Source organism: Macadamia integrifolia, chromosome 6 (genome assembly GCF_013358625.1).
Source record: "Macadamia integrifolia cultivar HAES 741 chromosome 6, SCU_Mint_v3, whole genome shotgun sequence".
NCBI lineage: Eukaryota > Viridiplantae > Streptophyta > Magnoliopsida > Proteales > Proteaceae > Macadamia > Macadamia integrifolia.
The window spans coordinates 4,873,413-4,886,730 of record NC_056562.1 but is presented as its reverse complement, the minus strand read 5'-3'; the positions used below and the strand labels follow the sequence as shown (position 1 = coordinate 4,886,730).

Here is a 13,318-nt window from a genome sequence, read left to right as displayed (position 1 = left end):
TTCTATTTTGAAGTCTTAAATTAGATTCTAATTTTCAGTCTTAAATTAGTTTCTAATTTTCAGTCATAAGACTTTCTATTTTGTAAGTTTCTATTTTCAGATTTAGTAACTAGTTGAGTTTCTAATTTTTAGTTTCCTATTTCAGTGTTTGGAAACTAAAGTTAGTTTCTATTTCATGTAACCCCTATCACTATTATAAATAAAGCTATGGCTCTTTTAATGAGCCACGATTTTTACAATTAAAAAAAAGTGAAGCTTCATGCTGCTGCCGCTGGTTTTTTCTCCATGGCTAAACCTTTGTGTTTGATCAAGGGTTAGGGATTGGTGTGTGATCCGATCGACACTCTGCGGCGAGAAGTCCGGGTGGGTCTTTTTTTTTTTCTGGTTCTCTTATTGGATTCTCTTCTCCAGCAGTACAGGCAAGTAATCTGAATTTTTCTGCAGAAATTTCTGGGTTGGTTTTCTCTGTTTTCCTTCCTATCGGCCTAGCTGTTTTTGGAGAACCAGCCACCCGATTGCTTTGAGATTTTGGTCGATTGTTAGGACCATTAAGAAGGGAACTCGATCCAAGTTTGGTACTGATCAGACCATGGGTTTGTCAGTTTCTGAGTTTTCTTCAGTGCTGGTCGATGGTGATTTCTGCCCAGAAATTATTGCCTGATTTGTGTTATCTGCTACTGTTGGTTGCTGCCTATGTTTTTCTGAGGAAATGGACCTGCTATTCAGTATTCCGATTTGTTTATTTGTCACCTAAACATCTGCTATTGAAGATTCTGAACTTGTTAGGATCGATTGCCTGTTCTCAGAACCTGCTGTCCCAGAATCGAGTTCTGATTTGGTTATCTGGTTCTGCTATGTTTTGATTCTGATCCTACTTATTCAACTACTCTAATTTTATTGCTGGAGCTTCTAATTGTTGATGCAAACTCTGCTTCCTGAAATTCCTGATTGTGGATCTGATAATTCTGGTTTGTTTAAGGACTGTTGACTGATTATTCTGGACTGTTGTTGCTGTCTATTATTGGGTGGTTATTTGGTTGTTCTTTGGTTTATAATATCCTGCAGTTTCGGGACTGGTTTTCAAATCTATTCCTACATTACTTATTCTGATCCTTGAAATTCTGAAAACCCTAATACTTATGTGAACATTGACTGATAATGCTATTTTTTACCCTGAAATTTTGAACTCAACAGAGAAAAGCTCAGCTGTAATAAAATCAGCTCTGGAAGTCTCTTAAATCCTTAGAGTTGAAAGTTGAAATTGACCAACTGGACTGATAGTAAGATCAAGGTCATAGTATTGAAATTCTATTTTTTTCTTTTCTTCTTCTCTCTCTCTCTCTGAATCCTATATGGTTCTGTTCCACCATCTATTGTCAGTTGTCACCAAGATACTTTGAACTAGGAGTGATGCCTTTGTCCTACATTTCAAATTTAAAGAAAGAGAACATTCTCACCACCATAATACGGTACTTCATTAATACGTCTGGACTCTGTTTTACCTACTTTTTGTTACCTCATGGGATAGCCTGGTCCCTGTTTATCTTTTTAGATGCTAGTTTGTATATGAGAGTTGCTATTTTTCCTTGACAAGGAATTAATGACAGGATAATTTGTTTGCTTAGAAACACAAAATAAACATTGTAGAGTTTCACTGGAATTCTCTTGTTCGTTGTGATATTATAATATATTTTCTCTCTTAATGTGCTTATACTTCATGCAGTGATGTGAATGCTCAGGTTGAAAGGGAAGACATGGCTGTCATGCAGCACATAAGGTCTGAAGATTGGGTATAATCGTAAATCCACTTTGTAGATTTTCTTATTGATGCTTTCTTAATGTTAATTTCATGACTTATCTGTGTGCTCGGGGGAATTCCAATTTCTCCAACAAAGAAGATCGCGGGATAGAAGGCCAAACCTTCATTTCTCTGATGTAGAATGGTCTGGGGCACTCCTTCTGTGACATGAATTTCATGTGAATGGAAATGCGGACCCACCATTGGTTGGATCCCAGAAATTGCCTGAGTAAAAAAATCAGTCTTATCTTATTTTGTGATTGCAATTTTATATTTACACTGCATGTCTTGGGAGTTGGGAGACTTGGGACAATAGTAAGACTACATAAGAAACTAAAGAGCACTTGGTTTAGGATTGTATAGTAGTTCTGATTTTTGGTCCAGGCAATCTTGAAGGTTGGCATTGTTCAGTGATGGATCAGGATTCTCCGAATGCCAGACAATAGGTAAATATAAATACCCAGACCTTCTATGGGTCTTGTGAGAGAAGGCCCGAGCCACTAGCCAATTGCGAATTACAATGCTATCGGGCATCCCCTTTCCATAGTCATTAGCGTAGACCGTAATTTATTGTTGATTCTATCTTTTCTTGGTACTTTGTTCCTATCTGATAAGCTTAGTTGGTTAGACCTTTTTTTCTTTTCAGAAACTTATTGCAGTTGATGTCTATGCAATGATACAACATCCAATACGTAACTTTCCTTCATGGACATCTTGGAATGTCTATCAGTGACCCTCTTTTTCATAGTCATTAGCATATAATCTTAATTTATTGTTGATTCTATCTTTTCTTGGCACTCTTTTTTTCTGACAAGCTAAGTTCTTCAACTTTTGTTAATTTTTTGAACTTAATTCAGTTAATGTCTATCCATATGGTACATCATCCAATCCTTAATTTTAACTTTATGGACATCTTGGAGTGTTTGAGCATTGAAGTCATAGTTGTCACAGCATCTAGGCAACCCAAGGCATTGGAGGGATGCCTGGAATCGAGGTGACACCAAAAGGCGACCAAGGCCACACCTTGAAAACGATGATTTATGTGACACTATCGAACGATGGCAAGTCATGTTGTTGCCTAGGCAGCCTTGACAATGATTTAAGTGATCTTATCTAACAATGGCAAGTCGTGTGACAAGCAAGGAACTAAATCTCGGATTTCAGACAGGGCCAAAACCACCAAAACCAGGTTTTTTTTTTTGGGGGGGGGGTTATTGCTAGAAGTTTGGGCTGAAACCAGGTATTTTTTTTTTCCCCGAAATTTCTGAAATTGGCCTCAAATCAAGTTTTGTTTCGGGGTCCATCGAAACCACCAAAACTACCAAAATTTCGGCCGAGAGGTCCAAGAATTAGTTCCATGGTTGCAGGCGCTTACACATTAAAGAAATCCTTATAGGTTTGGACAGCCACAACTTAAATCATATCAAGAAGTACAAGTCATAGCTTGGTGTTGTACACAGAAAATTCAACGACATGATCAAGACAACTGTTCTTGGGGAAGTGGGTTTATTGTAAGAGTACTAACTGACATATATGCAACAGTTCATTTTGTTAGTATGTGATTTGGAGGCCTGAGACTGCATTAGACTTTATGATCTTCTCTCTCCTCCCCTCTCTGTCAGTAACCCACTGATGGCCCTTTATGCAATGCTCACAGTCACAGGTGTAACAATGGGAGGTCTGCTTCTGTGCATGTTGTATTGGCAATGATACTTCTTATAAGCTCTCCGCTTCTCTTCATCTTTAGTCCTTTCTTGATCTTCGTTGCTTTAGTCCTTGTGGCTGCCCTTGGCGGGCTTCGCTGCTGCAGCCACCTTGGGTTTGGCTGGAGTCTGAATGTTCCATTTGATGATTCGAGGGAGAAGCACGACCACTGGATCTAGATCCTTATCCGATGATGGTGGTAGTCCTGGAATTGGATCCACGGAGAATCTGAACGGTGGTGTGGTGGTAGTTCTGGGATTGGGTCCATGGAGAATCTAAATCCTACTGTGGGTGGTGGGATAATGGAGGAGAAGCTGATGCTGACAGATTCGGAACAGAGAGTGAAGGAAGAGCAAGGTAAGGATTCTGGGGGTGGTGGTGCGGTGGTGAGTATTTGCAACACAGGGTGCATGTAAGCCCAAATCATGAGAATATAACTTTTGAGTGGAGATTGTGTTGGGTGTCCTCTCTTGCCTGTGGTGCCAACACACATGACCTTGTAAGTGATAGTAAAGAGGCTACAGAGAAACTGGTAATCCGATGTATGTACATAACTAACTAGATGTGACTAACAGAGCATTTATGCCTAGGGCGCCTAGGCAACGCGTAGGCAGGAGCCTTGTCGCCTAAGCGCCCAGGCCCCACTGCCTTGGGTCACCTTGTTGCCTTGACAACTAGGTCCTCTAGTCTCCTTAGAAACACAAACAAATAGAAACTAATTTGCTTCTCTAAGAGACTGACTAAATAGAGAAACAGAAAGCCAGCTTAGACTCTTGAGTCTCTAACTAAGAACCAATCTTGTGTGTGGCTGATACCCCATATATTTAGGCTTATAAAATTTGCAAATTACGTTATGACTCAAAAATACTTGGCCCAAGGCCCATATGATTCAGCATGGTCTCGAAATAAAGCATAATTCAGCCCAGTTGAATTGGGCCGCCTGCATCAATCCGATTATAGTTCACATAGCTCCTCTTGGCTTTTTTTAACTGATAGATCTTTTTTCTTAGGCTCCGGAGTTCTTCTTTTTTCCCTCGTAATAACTTTCTTTGGAGAAAAGAAGAGTACACCAAATGGGAATAATAATGTTAGAAGAGAAAGTGCAAGAAAAATAGGAAACACAATACATGGCATCAGCCCCTTGACAGCAGACACTAGACACAGAAACTGAGAAGAGAATACTTAAGAAAGTCCTTGATAGAGCCCATCCCTTCAAACAGTAACCCCTTTTTAACATAAATAAGGAACACATGTAGAGGTTTCTCTCTCTCTCTTCCAATTAAATTTGTTGCAGAAGCATTTATTGTTATCTTATATGGGCCAGCTTGTACATGTATCTGTTATGGTCTTATTATATGATTTTGGATTCTGTAGCACAAAAAATCAGCTTCATAACTCACTTCTGCTGTTCTGCATATGCATTTTGATCATCCTTTTTATTCAAAGTCTTGTAATTCTTGGCTTCGGTATGATGTTAATTCACTGACAGCTTGGCCGTCCTCTATGTTTTTGTTATTATTTGCTTTCAGGTTGTGATGTTGGATGAGCATGGTTCAAACATAGGATCTGAGCAAATGGCAGAATTGGTGGGAGATGCAGGGAAAACAGTATGAACTTGAATTCAATTTCCACAAGTTTCCAAAATTATGTTGCTTTGTGATAAGGATGTGGACATATCATTGTCCAACATGGCAACCCTAAAACTTGTCATGCAGACATGTTTATGTATCTATTACATAGTAACACTCTTCCTATTGGCAATGACTTTGTTGTGACTATTGTTGTGTTCCCTCGTCCTCAGCTTAAGTCAACTAGTTATTTTCCCAACTAAATGGATCAGCTACATGACTCTTGTTTTGTCATTTAACCTTGTTCCCAGCTATATTTATTGTTAAACCAAGGGCAACCATATTTTTTGTCACCACTTCTTTTCAGGTAAACTTCAGTTGATCAATTGTTATTTAGCTTTTATAGCATGCAGACTTTCTCCTTATGGGTGTATTCAATGACCTTCGTTGTACATGTCCTAACCAACTCAAATGATTCTCCATTAACTATTGAGGCCACTCCTAAATCACCTCTAATGTGTTCACTTCTTATTCTCTCTCTTCTGGTTTTGCCACTCATCCCCCCTGAACACTGTCATCTCAGCTATTCTAGTTTTCAGCTACTCTAGTTTTATTAATGGCTGTTTCTGTCGCCCAATGCTCAGCTCTTACAACATTGCTGATCTAATACCAGTCCATTTTCATATAAAGTTTTCCTTAAAAACAACAACTACTCAGCTTTTTCCCAACTACATGGGGTCGGCTACATGGATCCGTGATAGGGTAAAAAAAAAAAATAACAATAATAAAAGTAAGAAGAAAGGAACACAACCACATCTCAGAAACATCCCACCTAAATAGGGTCGGCTACATGAACCTTTGCACTTGAAACAACTCTATTTGAGGTCATACTAGAGTCAAGCCCTAAAACTCCAAAAGCACTTCACCATTTCATCTGCCCTGCTTTAATTCTATGAGCGGCATCTTTCCTTATTTCCTCATTATTTACAATGTACATACTGAAAACTCTCACTCTGGGGTATCTACCTATCATCCATCCTAAACACACCATTTTCTGTTGGTGTACGATGTCTTGCATTCCGTCACAGTTTAATCCAGGGAGTACTGGTGCAACGCTTCGACAGGCAGGACAGTGGTCCCGTTAGCCGGTTAGTGGGCCGTGGGGGTTGTAAGGGGGAAGGAGGCCCCCTGCATAGCGGGGCACCCCCCGCTCAAATTTTTTATTTGAGGGCAATTGTGTACTTTCGGGATTAGGGTTTTTCGTTTTATATTTGTAGCGAGGGTTTCTTTCTCTGTAATGCAAGCAATACTGAGAGGTGTGAGGACGAGCGTTGTAACCCTATTCTCTATTGATAGTGAAGCAAGATCTCATTTCACCAAGGACGTAGGCAATCTTGCCGAACCTCATAAATCTGTGTGCATTGCTTGTTTTTGTTTTTCCATTATCTTCTACATCTTTTTAGGGTTGCGTTTCTACATTTTCACTCCTATTTTTTCAAAGTTAGATTCCATATATTTTATTTTAGTTCGAGTTATTTTAAAAACTTTTACTTTGAAGATTCCTTCATCTTCCTGTTTTGCCTTTCTTGCCACTACATATATTATGTGCTCTCTTTCTCTCTTGTTCTCATTTTTTTTTCCCTTTTAGTATATGAGTTTCCTGCTAGGGTACACATGTGAGTAAGGTGTGTAAGGTCATAAAATTTAGAAGATGCTTGTCCTATAGTGACGTAGGTGTGTTGGCATGTTTGGTAATTCATTATTTTTCTGAGTAAACTATGTTTCATAGTTGCAATTGGTAATGATCATCATCCATATTATAAACATAGTATTTGCTAGATTGGTATTTCTCCGAGAGATATGAGATTAAATCCAATATAATCCAACCAAGGTTCAAAATTTCGTTTCGTTTCAGTGTTTTGGTGGGTTCAAAAACATCAACTCGGCGAGATCTTGGCCAAGTTGGTGTATTTTTTTTTTTTCGGTTGACTGTTTTGGTGGTCAAACAGCCATATTTTGACCTGAAACTTGGTGGGTAGCTTATTTTAAGTTTAATAAACATGCTTAGAACATAAAAATGTAAAAATATTAGAACATGACATTGTTTTAGAATTGCACCTTTGTTTGGCAGTACTGTCGAAATGTTCTGGAGAATTTACTTGCTTCATTGCTAGAACAAGATATAATATGATTGTAAAAGAAATAAATAATGTGTTCAACCTTTCCTAAGCTTTGAATGTGTAGATATTCTTGTCGGAGTTCAATGGAAGTCAAAATGTGTGATGATGTGGCTAATTAGAGGCTTGTTGGAGTATTTTTCCTTCAAAATATGCAAATGGAACCGAAACCACCGAGCCAGGCGAGACAGAGTCGAGATACCGAAATTTCTACTCTGTCTCAACGAAATTTTGTATTTATAAGGCATGGAATGTATCGTTTCGGCGAGATACTGAAATTTCGACCTAAATATGGTACACATATTGATTCGTGCCTTATTTCGTTTCGACAAAAAAAAAAAAAAAACCTTGAAATTCCGAAATTTCGACAAGATTTCGAACCATGAATCCAACTATGTTTAACTTTTTTGTAGAAGAGAAATAATACCAAAGGGATGATCCTTGTGCTAAGTTCAAATAAGTGCTAGATTCTTACAATGTGACACGTGTAAATTTTTCTCGTGTTCTATTGCTGCAATGAGCCAGATACATACTGAATATAGCTCCCCGTGATAAAAAAGAGAACCGTGAAATTCAACATAGAAACTGCAAATGGGCATGGTGTTCTTCTCCAGTTTCCTTCAATTGCATTCCATGTGCTTTGATGGTCCAGATTTGCTCCTTGCCCCGAGGAGCAACGTGCTAACTAGGGAACGGGTCAATTTTTGTACTAACCTTTTCTCCTGGTCTGTTACCTCCTAAAGTGATCTATAATAGCCTTAAAGAATTTATTTGAGCATGAAGAATTAAACTTGAAGCATAGTTGATGATCGAAATTAGGTAGAAGAAAATGGTTACTTCCGCATTATACCTTGGTGAACCTGATCTGCTCATTTGTGCTTGATAACTAAACTGCATATCACATATCTTGTCACCCCATATGTTGTGATCCATGGATATTAAGGTCTGTTATGTTTTACTTGTCATGACTAGGGATTATTTTTTTTCCTGGTTGCTGGCTGGGGTGGTGGGGGTGGGGGGAGAAATGGATAGGGTTCAAATCTTTACTCTAGCTGAACAGTTTGTGGAACTTCACCTTTTAATACAGAGTTCTTTTGCCTTTGCATTCTAGGGTCTCCTGGTTCTTATCTTGGAGATCGCCTACAGTCATTGATGATCATAGCCATTTAGTCTCCCCTGCCAATTCCTTTGAAGGGATGGCAAAAGACAAACCAGTTGGGCAACCTTTCTTTTGTGAGAAATTCTTTGTAGGGGTATTTTCATCCTCGTTTCTTGATATACCATTTATTAATGAATATTCCTTTCCATAGTAGTTTGATTACTGTACACTGTCTGATCGAATGGTTTGGCCCGTAGCTTCACTTATGATTGTTTAAACTTTGGGATTCATTCGTTGATGGCTTTGTAATCATTTGTATTCTTTGTAGGGTTCTTCAAGGTTATTGTTTTGCATTGGTGGACCTTATGGTCATGGACCACAATTACGTGATCGTGCAAATGTAACAATCAGGTTGTCTTCTTTGGTTTTAAATCATCAAATTGCATTGATAGTGCTACTGGAACAACTTTACAGGTAAGTAATTTTAATTTCAATTTGGCTTTCAATCCTATACCATGTGGTTTTGGATTTTGAAATCTGGACTTCTGTATCCTTTTATGTCGCTAAGAAATTTGCATAACTCTGAAAAACCTGTGTAATATACCAGGTAGATTGCAAGTGCACACAAAAAAAAAAAAAAGGTTTAACTGATAAATTTCTTCTGAGTCCTGTAAGGGTTGGATCGCCCAACTTTTTTGGAGGGTTTGGGGCAGGCATCAGTGTGATCTAGTCCAGTTTTTGTGTATGGTTGATGCATGCACTTCCCAACCAGCTGGGTTACTGTACTGTTTCATTCTAAAGAGATATAGATACTCTAGACTAGGCCAATGGAGTTTATTGCTTGCTAGTTTACAAAACCTATTGGTGAACCAACTGAAACTGTGTCAACACCACTTGAAAAGTTATTATAATATGAGAAGTTAATAATATATTTAGAAATATTAATTGAATCTCTAGATCCCTGAGTCCTAATAACTTATTTTTGGGGGTGTTTTTGAGTGAATTAAGTCTGACAGCCTGTGGCTTTGTTGTACTCCACTCCTGCTCACACATTGATGTAATATGGCCATGCACCTAGGTGACTAAATCAATGACCTGGGTGAGATTTTTGGCAATGGTCAAGGCGACATCTAGGCTTCCAAGGCAGTTGCCTTTCTTGCATCAAACAAGGTGTTCCATCGCCTTGGACCTAAGAAGGTGCCTGGACACCTAGGCAACTATTCTTTAGAGTTGGAGTACATGATCTTTCTTGGTTCTCTTACCCTCTGTAACAAACCCAATTGATGGCTCTTGAATTGAAAATCAAAGCATATAAAGGGAAGATTGCTGGATTAAATATTTAAATCTTACCTAATGAAAACTTATAATAGTTTCTCTCTCTCTCTCTCTCTCTCTCTCTCTCTCATATGATCACATGATTATGGTGTCAGAAAAATCTGTTTACTTAAAACAACTAGGTAGAATTTTTACTTGGAAGGATAAATGATCAAAAATTTCAAAAGGCTTCTGAGGCTTATCAAATAAAATAATGATCATGGGAGGACTGCAGATCTATCTGCACTGTTGGCGTCGAGTGCAATTAAGGACTGGTCACCTTGACAGAACTCTAGTAGTGTAACTAGGATCAATTTCAGTTTCTTTCTCACCGTGTTAGAGTCACATCTAGACTTTCGATTTAATCAACAGGCTTAATTTTGAGTACGTTTTGCCAATTACCGAGGTCTGCCTCACGGAGACATAAACTGATCTTCTCCAAGACCTTACGCCAGAAAGAGGGCTTCCCTGATTTCTTTACAAGTGATAGTATGGCATTCTGAGTGTAGTTTAATCTACTTCTTCTATACTAGAACATGGACTTTGTAGCTTGAAGAAAGAAATATTATTAATTTTTTGCTAAAAAGTTAATGATATTTCTGATAGAAAAAAATTAATGGTTCCAAAAAATTAATAAATTCATCTCCGAACTGATTACAAAAAATTATCATTTTTGATATTGATTTGTCTGGAATTGAAAATGTCAAAGTTTACTTGCACCAACACTTTCAGATGAAGGATCTAGGTGCTTTGAAGTATTTTCTGGGTATTGAGGTTGTTCGGAGTAAAAAGGGTATTAGTTTTTCTCAAAGGAAGTATTTTTTTTTTTTTTTTTTTTTTTTTGATGTTCTATCCGAGATTGGTATGTTAGCCTCTAAGCTTGTTTATTTTTGATACCCTTATGGATCCTCATCAGAAATTTGCGACACCTATGGTGGTAAAGAATATGTGGACAAGCATTAGTATCAAAGTTTGGTTCAGTACACTCACTATGACTAGACCAGACATATCTTTTGTATTGGGTGTTATAAGCCAATGGAAATGCTTAAGCAGGCTCAGTGGGAGGCAGCGTGTCGCAATTTACGATATCTTAAGGGTGCTCCAGAAAAGGTCACATTTACTAATCTCATGGAAATGTTGGTCTTGTTGGTTGTGATGATGCTGAATGGCATACGCTTCTATAAATGACATACGTTCAATGGCTTTTAATACCAAGAGCCAAAATTAATTTACAAGGTGGGATTACACAAACTCCTAGTCGAATTAGCATTTAACTATGAATTTTTGGTTGCCAAGTAAATCCAGTTCTTACTGGTCCAGGTTCCCTGAGATTATTTATTGGTCATGTTTTTTCAATTCCTAGGTTCAGATTTTAGCAACTTATGATAAGCTAAAAGTGCATTACTTGAACAAACTTCGAGGCCAGCTTAGGATTTTATAAGATTTAGTTGGTACATCGATGCATCGGAATGACGTAAACTTCAGTTGTGTTTGGTATGCATTCTCGTATTAGATTCTAAGTCTAGAACACATTTCAAAACCCGATTCTTTTCTGTTTTCATTTGTCAGAATATATTAAAAACCTAGAATCTATTCTAAGAATTCATACCAAACAAAACCTTCAATTTGTGGTTCCATTCTACATGAGGTGACTTGTTTGCTTCCATGGTGCCCTTGAGTAATTGTAGAATTTTCTTGACATTGTTCTTTGTTAATAAGTGAACTAATGATAGCTGGGTCTTGGTTTGATCTTTCAGGGCATGGACCATTCTTAAAGGACAGAACTACCATCACTAGAGGTGTCATTTTATTCTTGCAGCCAAGACATGTAAATTAGTATTTTGGAGAGGATCCTTCTCATGTATTTCCTTGTAAATTGATACTAATTGTTGAATTTTGAATTCTTCTTTCACAATATTTGTTTCTTATGTCAAAATCAATTTTATTTTTACTTCGGCATTTAACTGGATGTTTGGAATTATTATAGGGAAAATTACATGAATACCCACTTCTAGGTTTCCGTTTACAAAATTACCCACCAAAAGTTTCAGTTAACGAAAACACCAAAAATTAGGTTTTCCTTTACAAAATTACCCACTTAAAGTTTAAGTTAACAAAAGTACTCAAAATTGAGTTAGGGTTTACAAAACTACTCACTCAAAGTTTCAGTTATAAAAAAATACATGATTATATGTGGAAGATGAAGAATCACTATTTTGGGTATTTTTGTTAACCGAAACTTTGAGTGGGTAGTTTTGTAAACTCAAACCTAATTTTGGGTATTTTTGTTAACCAAAACTTTTTGTGGGTAATTTTGTAAAGGGAAACCCAAAAGTGGGTAATCACATAATTTTCCCATTATTATAGTTGTGCGGAAAAAGAAGAAGTAGATATTTGGCCACGTAGGTAAGCTTTCCTAGTTGGGTTACATACCAAACCTTTGCACCATTAATAAATATCTCTTTTATGGGGGAAAAAAAAAACAAAGAATAGCAAGAAGATCAACTTGGTCGAAAACATGAGGATTGTGTCTAGGGGTCATGCATTCTTCACCAATTTTGGGAAAGTAATCTCAAGAATCAAAACCGTGAGGAGCACGGCAAGGTAGTTATCAGGGTAATTGCAAGTAATTTGGGTAGAACTCATCTTCAAAAGCTTCTATTAAAGAATGAATGTTTAAATGCCTATAAATCTTCATATTGCACTATTCATTTTTCACTTTCAATATGAGATTATTATTTCTGTAATTTACGTGAAACCCCAACAACCAAATAAGGATAAAATGATTCAAAATGAGATAGAATCATTGTTTTCTATTTTGTAAACTCAAATCCAATTATATTTTTGTTGACTGAAATAGTGAATGAATGAATAATTTTATAAAGAAAATCTGATTTTGTTTAATCTTGTAACTTTCCATATTATAATAAATAAGGCTAAGAAGACACGTCTTATCAAAGTGCAGGAAGAAACCAAAGTTTGGAATGAAAATTCCAAAAAAAGACTAAGAAAGGACTTTCCTAAGGGCGCAGGAAAGATACAAGATAACGATCAGAAAAAGAGAGGTGGAAAGCAGCCATGGTTTCAAATCTGACAAAATCACCTGGATTGAGTCAGTATTGGTTGAAACCGATCCAAGTCTTGATCAGATACCAATCCACTGGTATAATTCAAGAGTTAAAAAATAATGATAATCAAAAAGTATAAATCTGTCCGATCCAGACCCTTGGTGGAAAGAGACTAGATTTTTCAATAGAAAATTTTGTTTAGTAGGAGAAAAGAAAGATTTGAGTGGATACAGAAAAGTGTAGTCTTTAAAAGAAGGCGGCTGCATACAGTTAGCAATTGGGTGGGATTGGGTCATTGGGATGTGTAAGAATAAAATCCATGAAGAAAGGGAGGTAGAAGTTAGCAGAGCAATGATATAAATAGACTTTGTGAGGAGTAATAGAAAACACAGAGAGAGAGTGGGTACCCAGATTTTGTGAAGATTCAGTAGGACCTGAGCTGTGAAACAAGTTAATGAAAAGGTGGGTTTTCCTCATTTTCTTCTGTTTTTTCTACTGGGTACCCAGATTTTGTGAAGAATCAGTAGGACCTGAGCTGTTGAAGCATGGTAATGAAAAGGTGGGATTTCCTCATTTTATTTATTTATTTA

At 37.3% G+C, this 13,318-nt stretch overlaps 2 protein-coding genes across 4 annotated transcripts in view; both read left to right on the top strand.

Moving 5' to 3' along the window:
- The window catches only part of LOC122082533 (putative RNA methyltransferase At5g10620), a 17,159-nt gene extending 5,548 nt beyond the window's left edge, over positions 1-11,611 (top strand). Inside the window, exons 4-8 of one of the 2 annotated variants that reach the window (XR_006141338.1) lie at positions 1,724-1,790; positions 5,032-5,109; positions 5,382-5,437; positions 8,675-8,820; positions 11,418-11,611. Coding sequence is in view for 1 of the 2 variants with exons in the window: in XM_042650163.1 (XP_042506097.1) it covers positions 1,724-1,790; positions 5,032-5,109; positions 8,675-8,820; positions 11,418-11,457 (331 nt within the window). In the remaining variant the exon portion in view is untranslated. The remainder of the gene's footprint in view (positions 1-1,723; positions 1,791-5,031; positions 5,110-5,381; positions 5,438-8,674; positions 8,821-11,417) is intronic. The other variant, XM_042650163.1, reaches the window with a different exon arrangement.
- A 1,304-nt stretch (positions 11,612-12,915) lies between these two features.
- Positions 12,916-13,318, top strand: part of LOC122080999 (purine permease 3-like) — a 3,173-nt gene continuing 2,770 nt past the window's right edge. The window contains exon 1 of one of the 2 annotated variants that reach the window (XM_042647927.1): positions 12,916-13,190. The gene's annotated coding sequence lies outside the window, so the exon portion shown is untranslated. Of the gene's footprint in view, positions 13,288-13,318 lie in introns of both variants that reach the window. The other variant, XM_042647926.1, reaches the window with a different exon arrangement.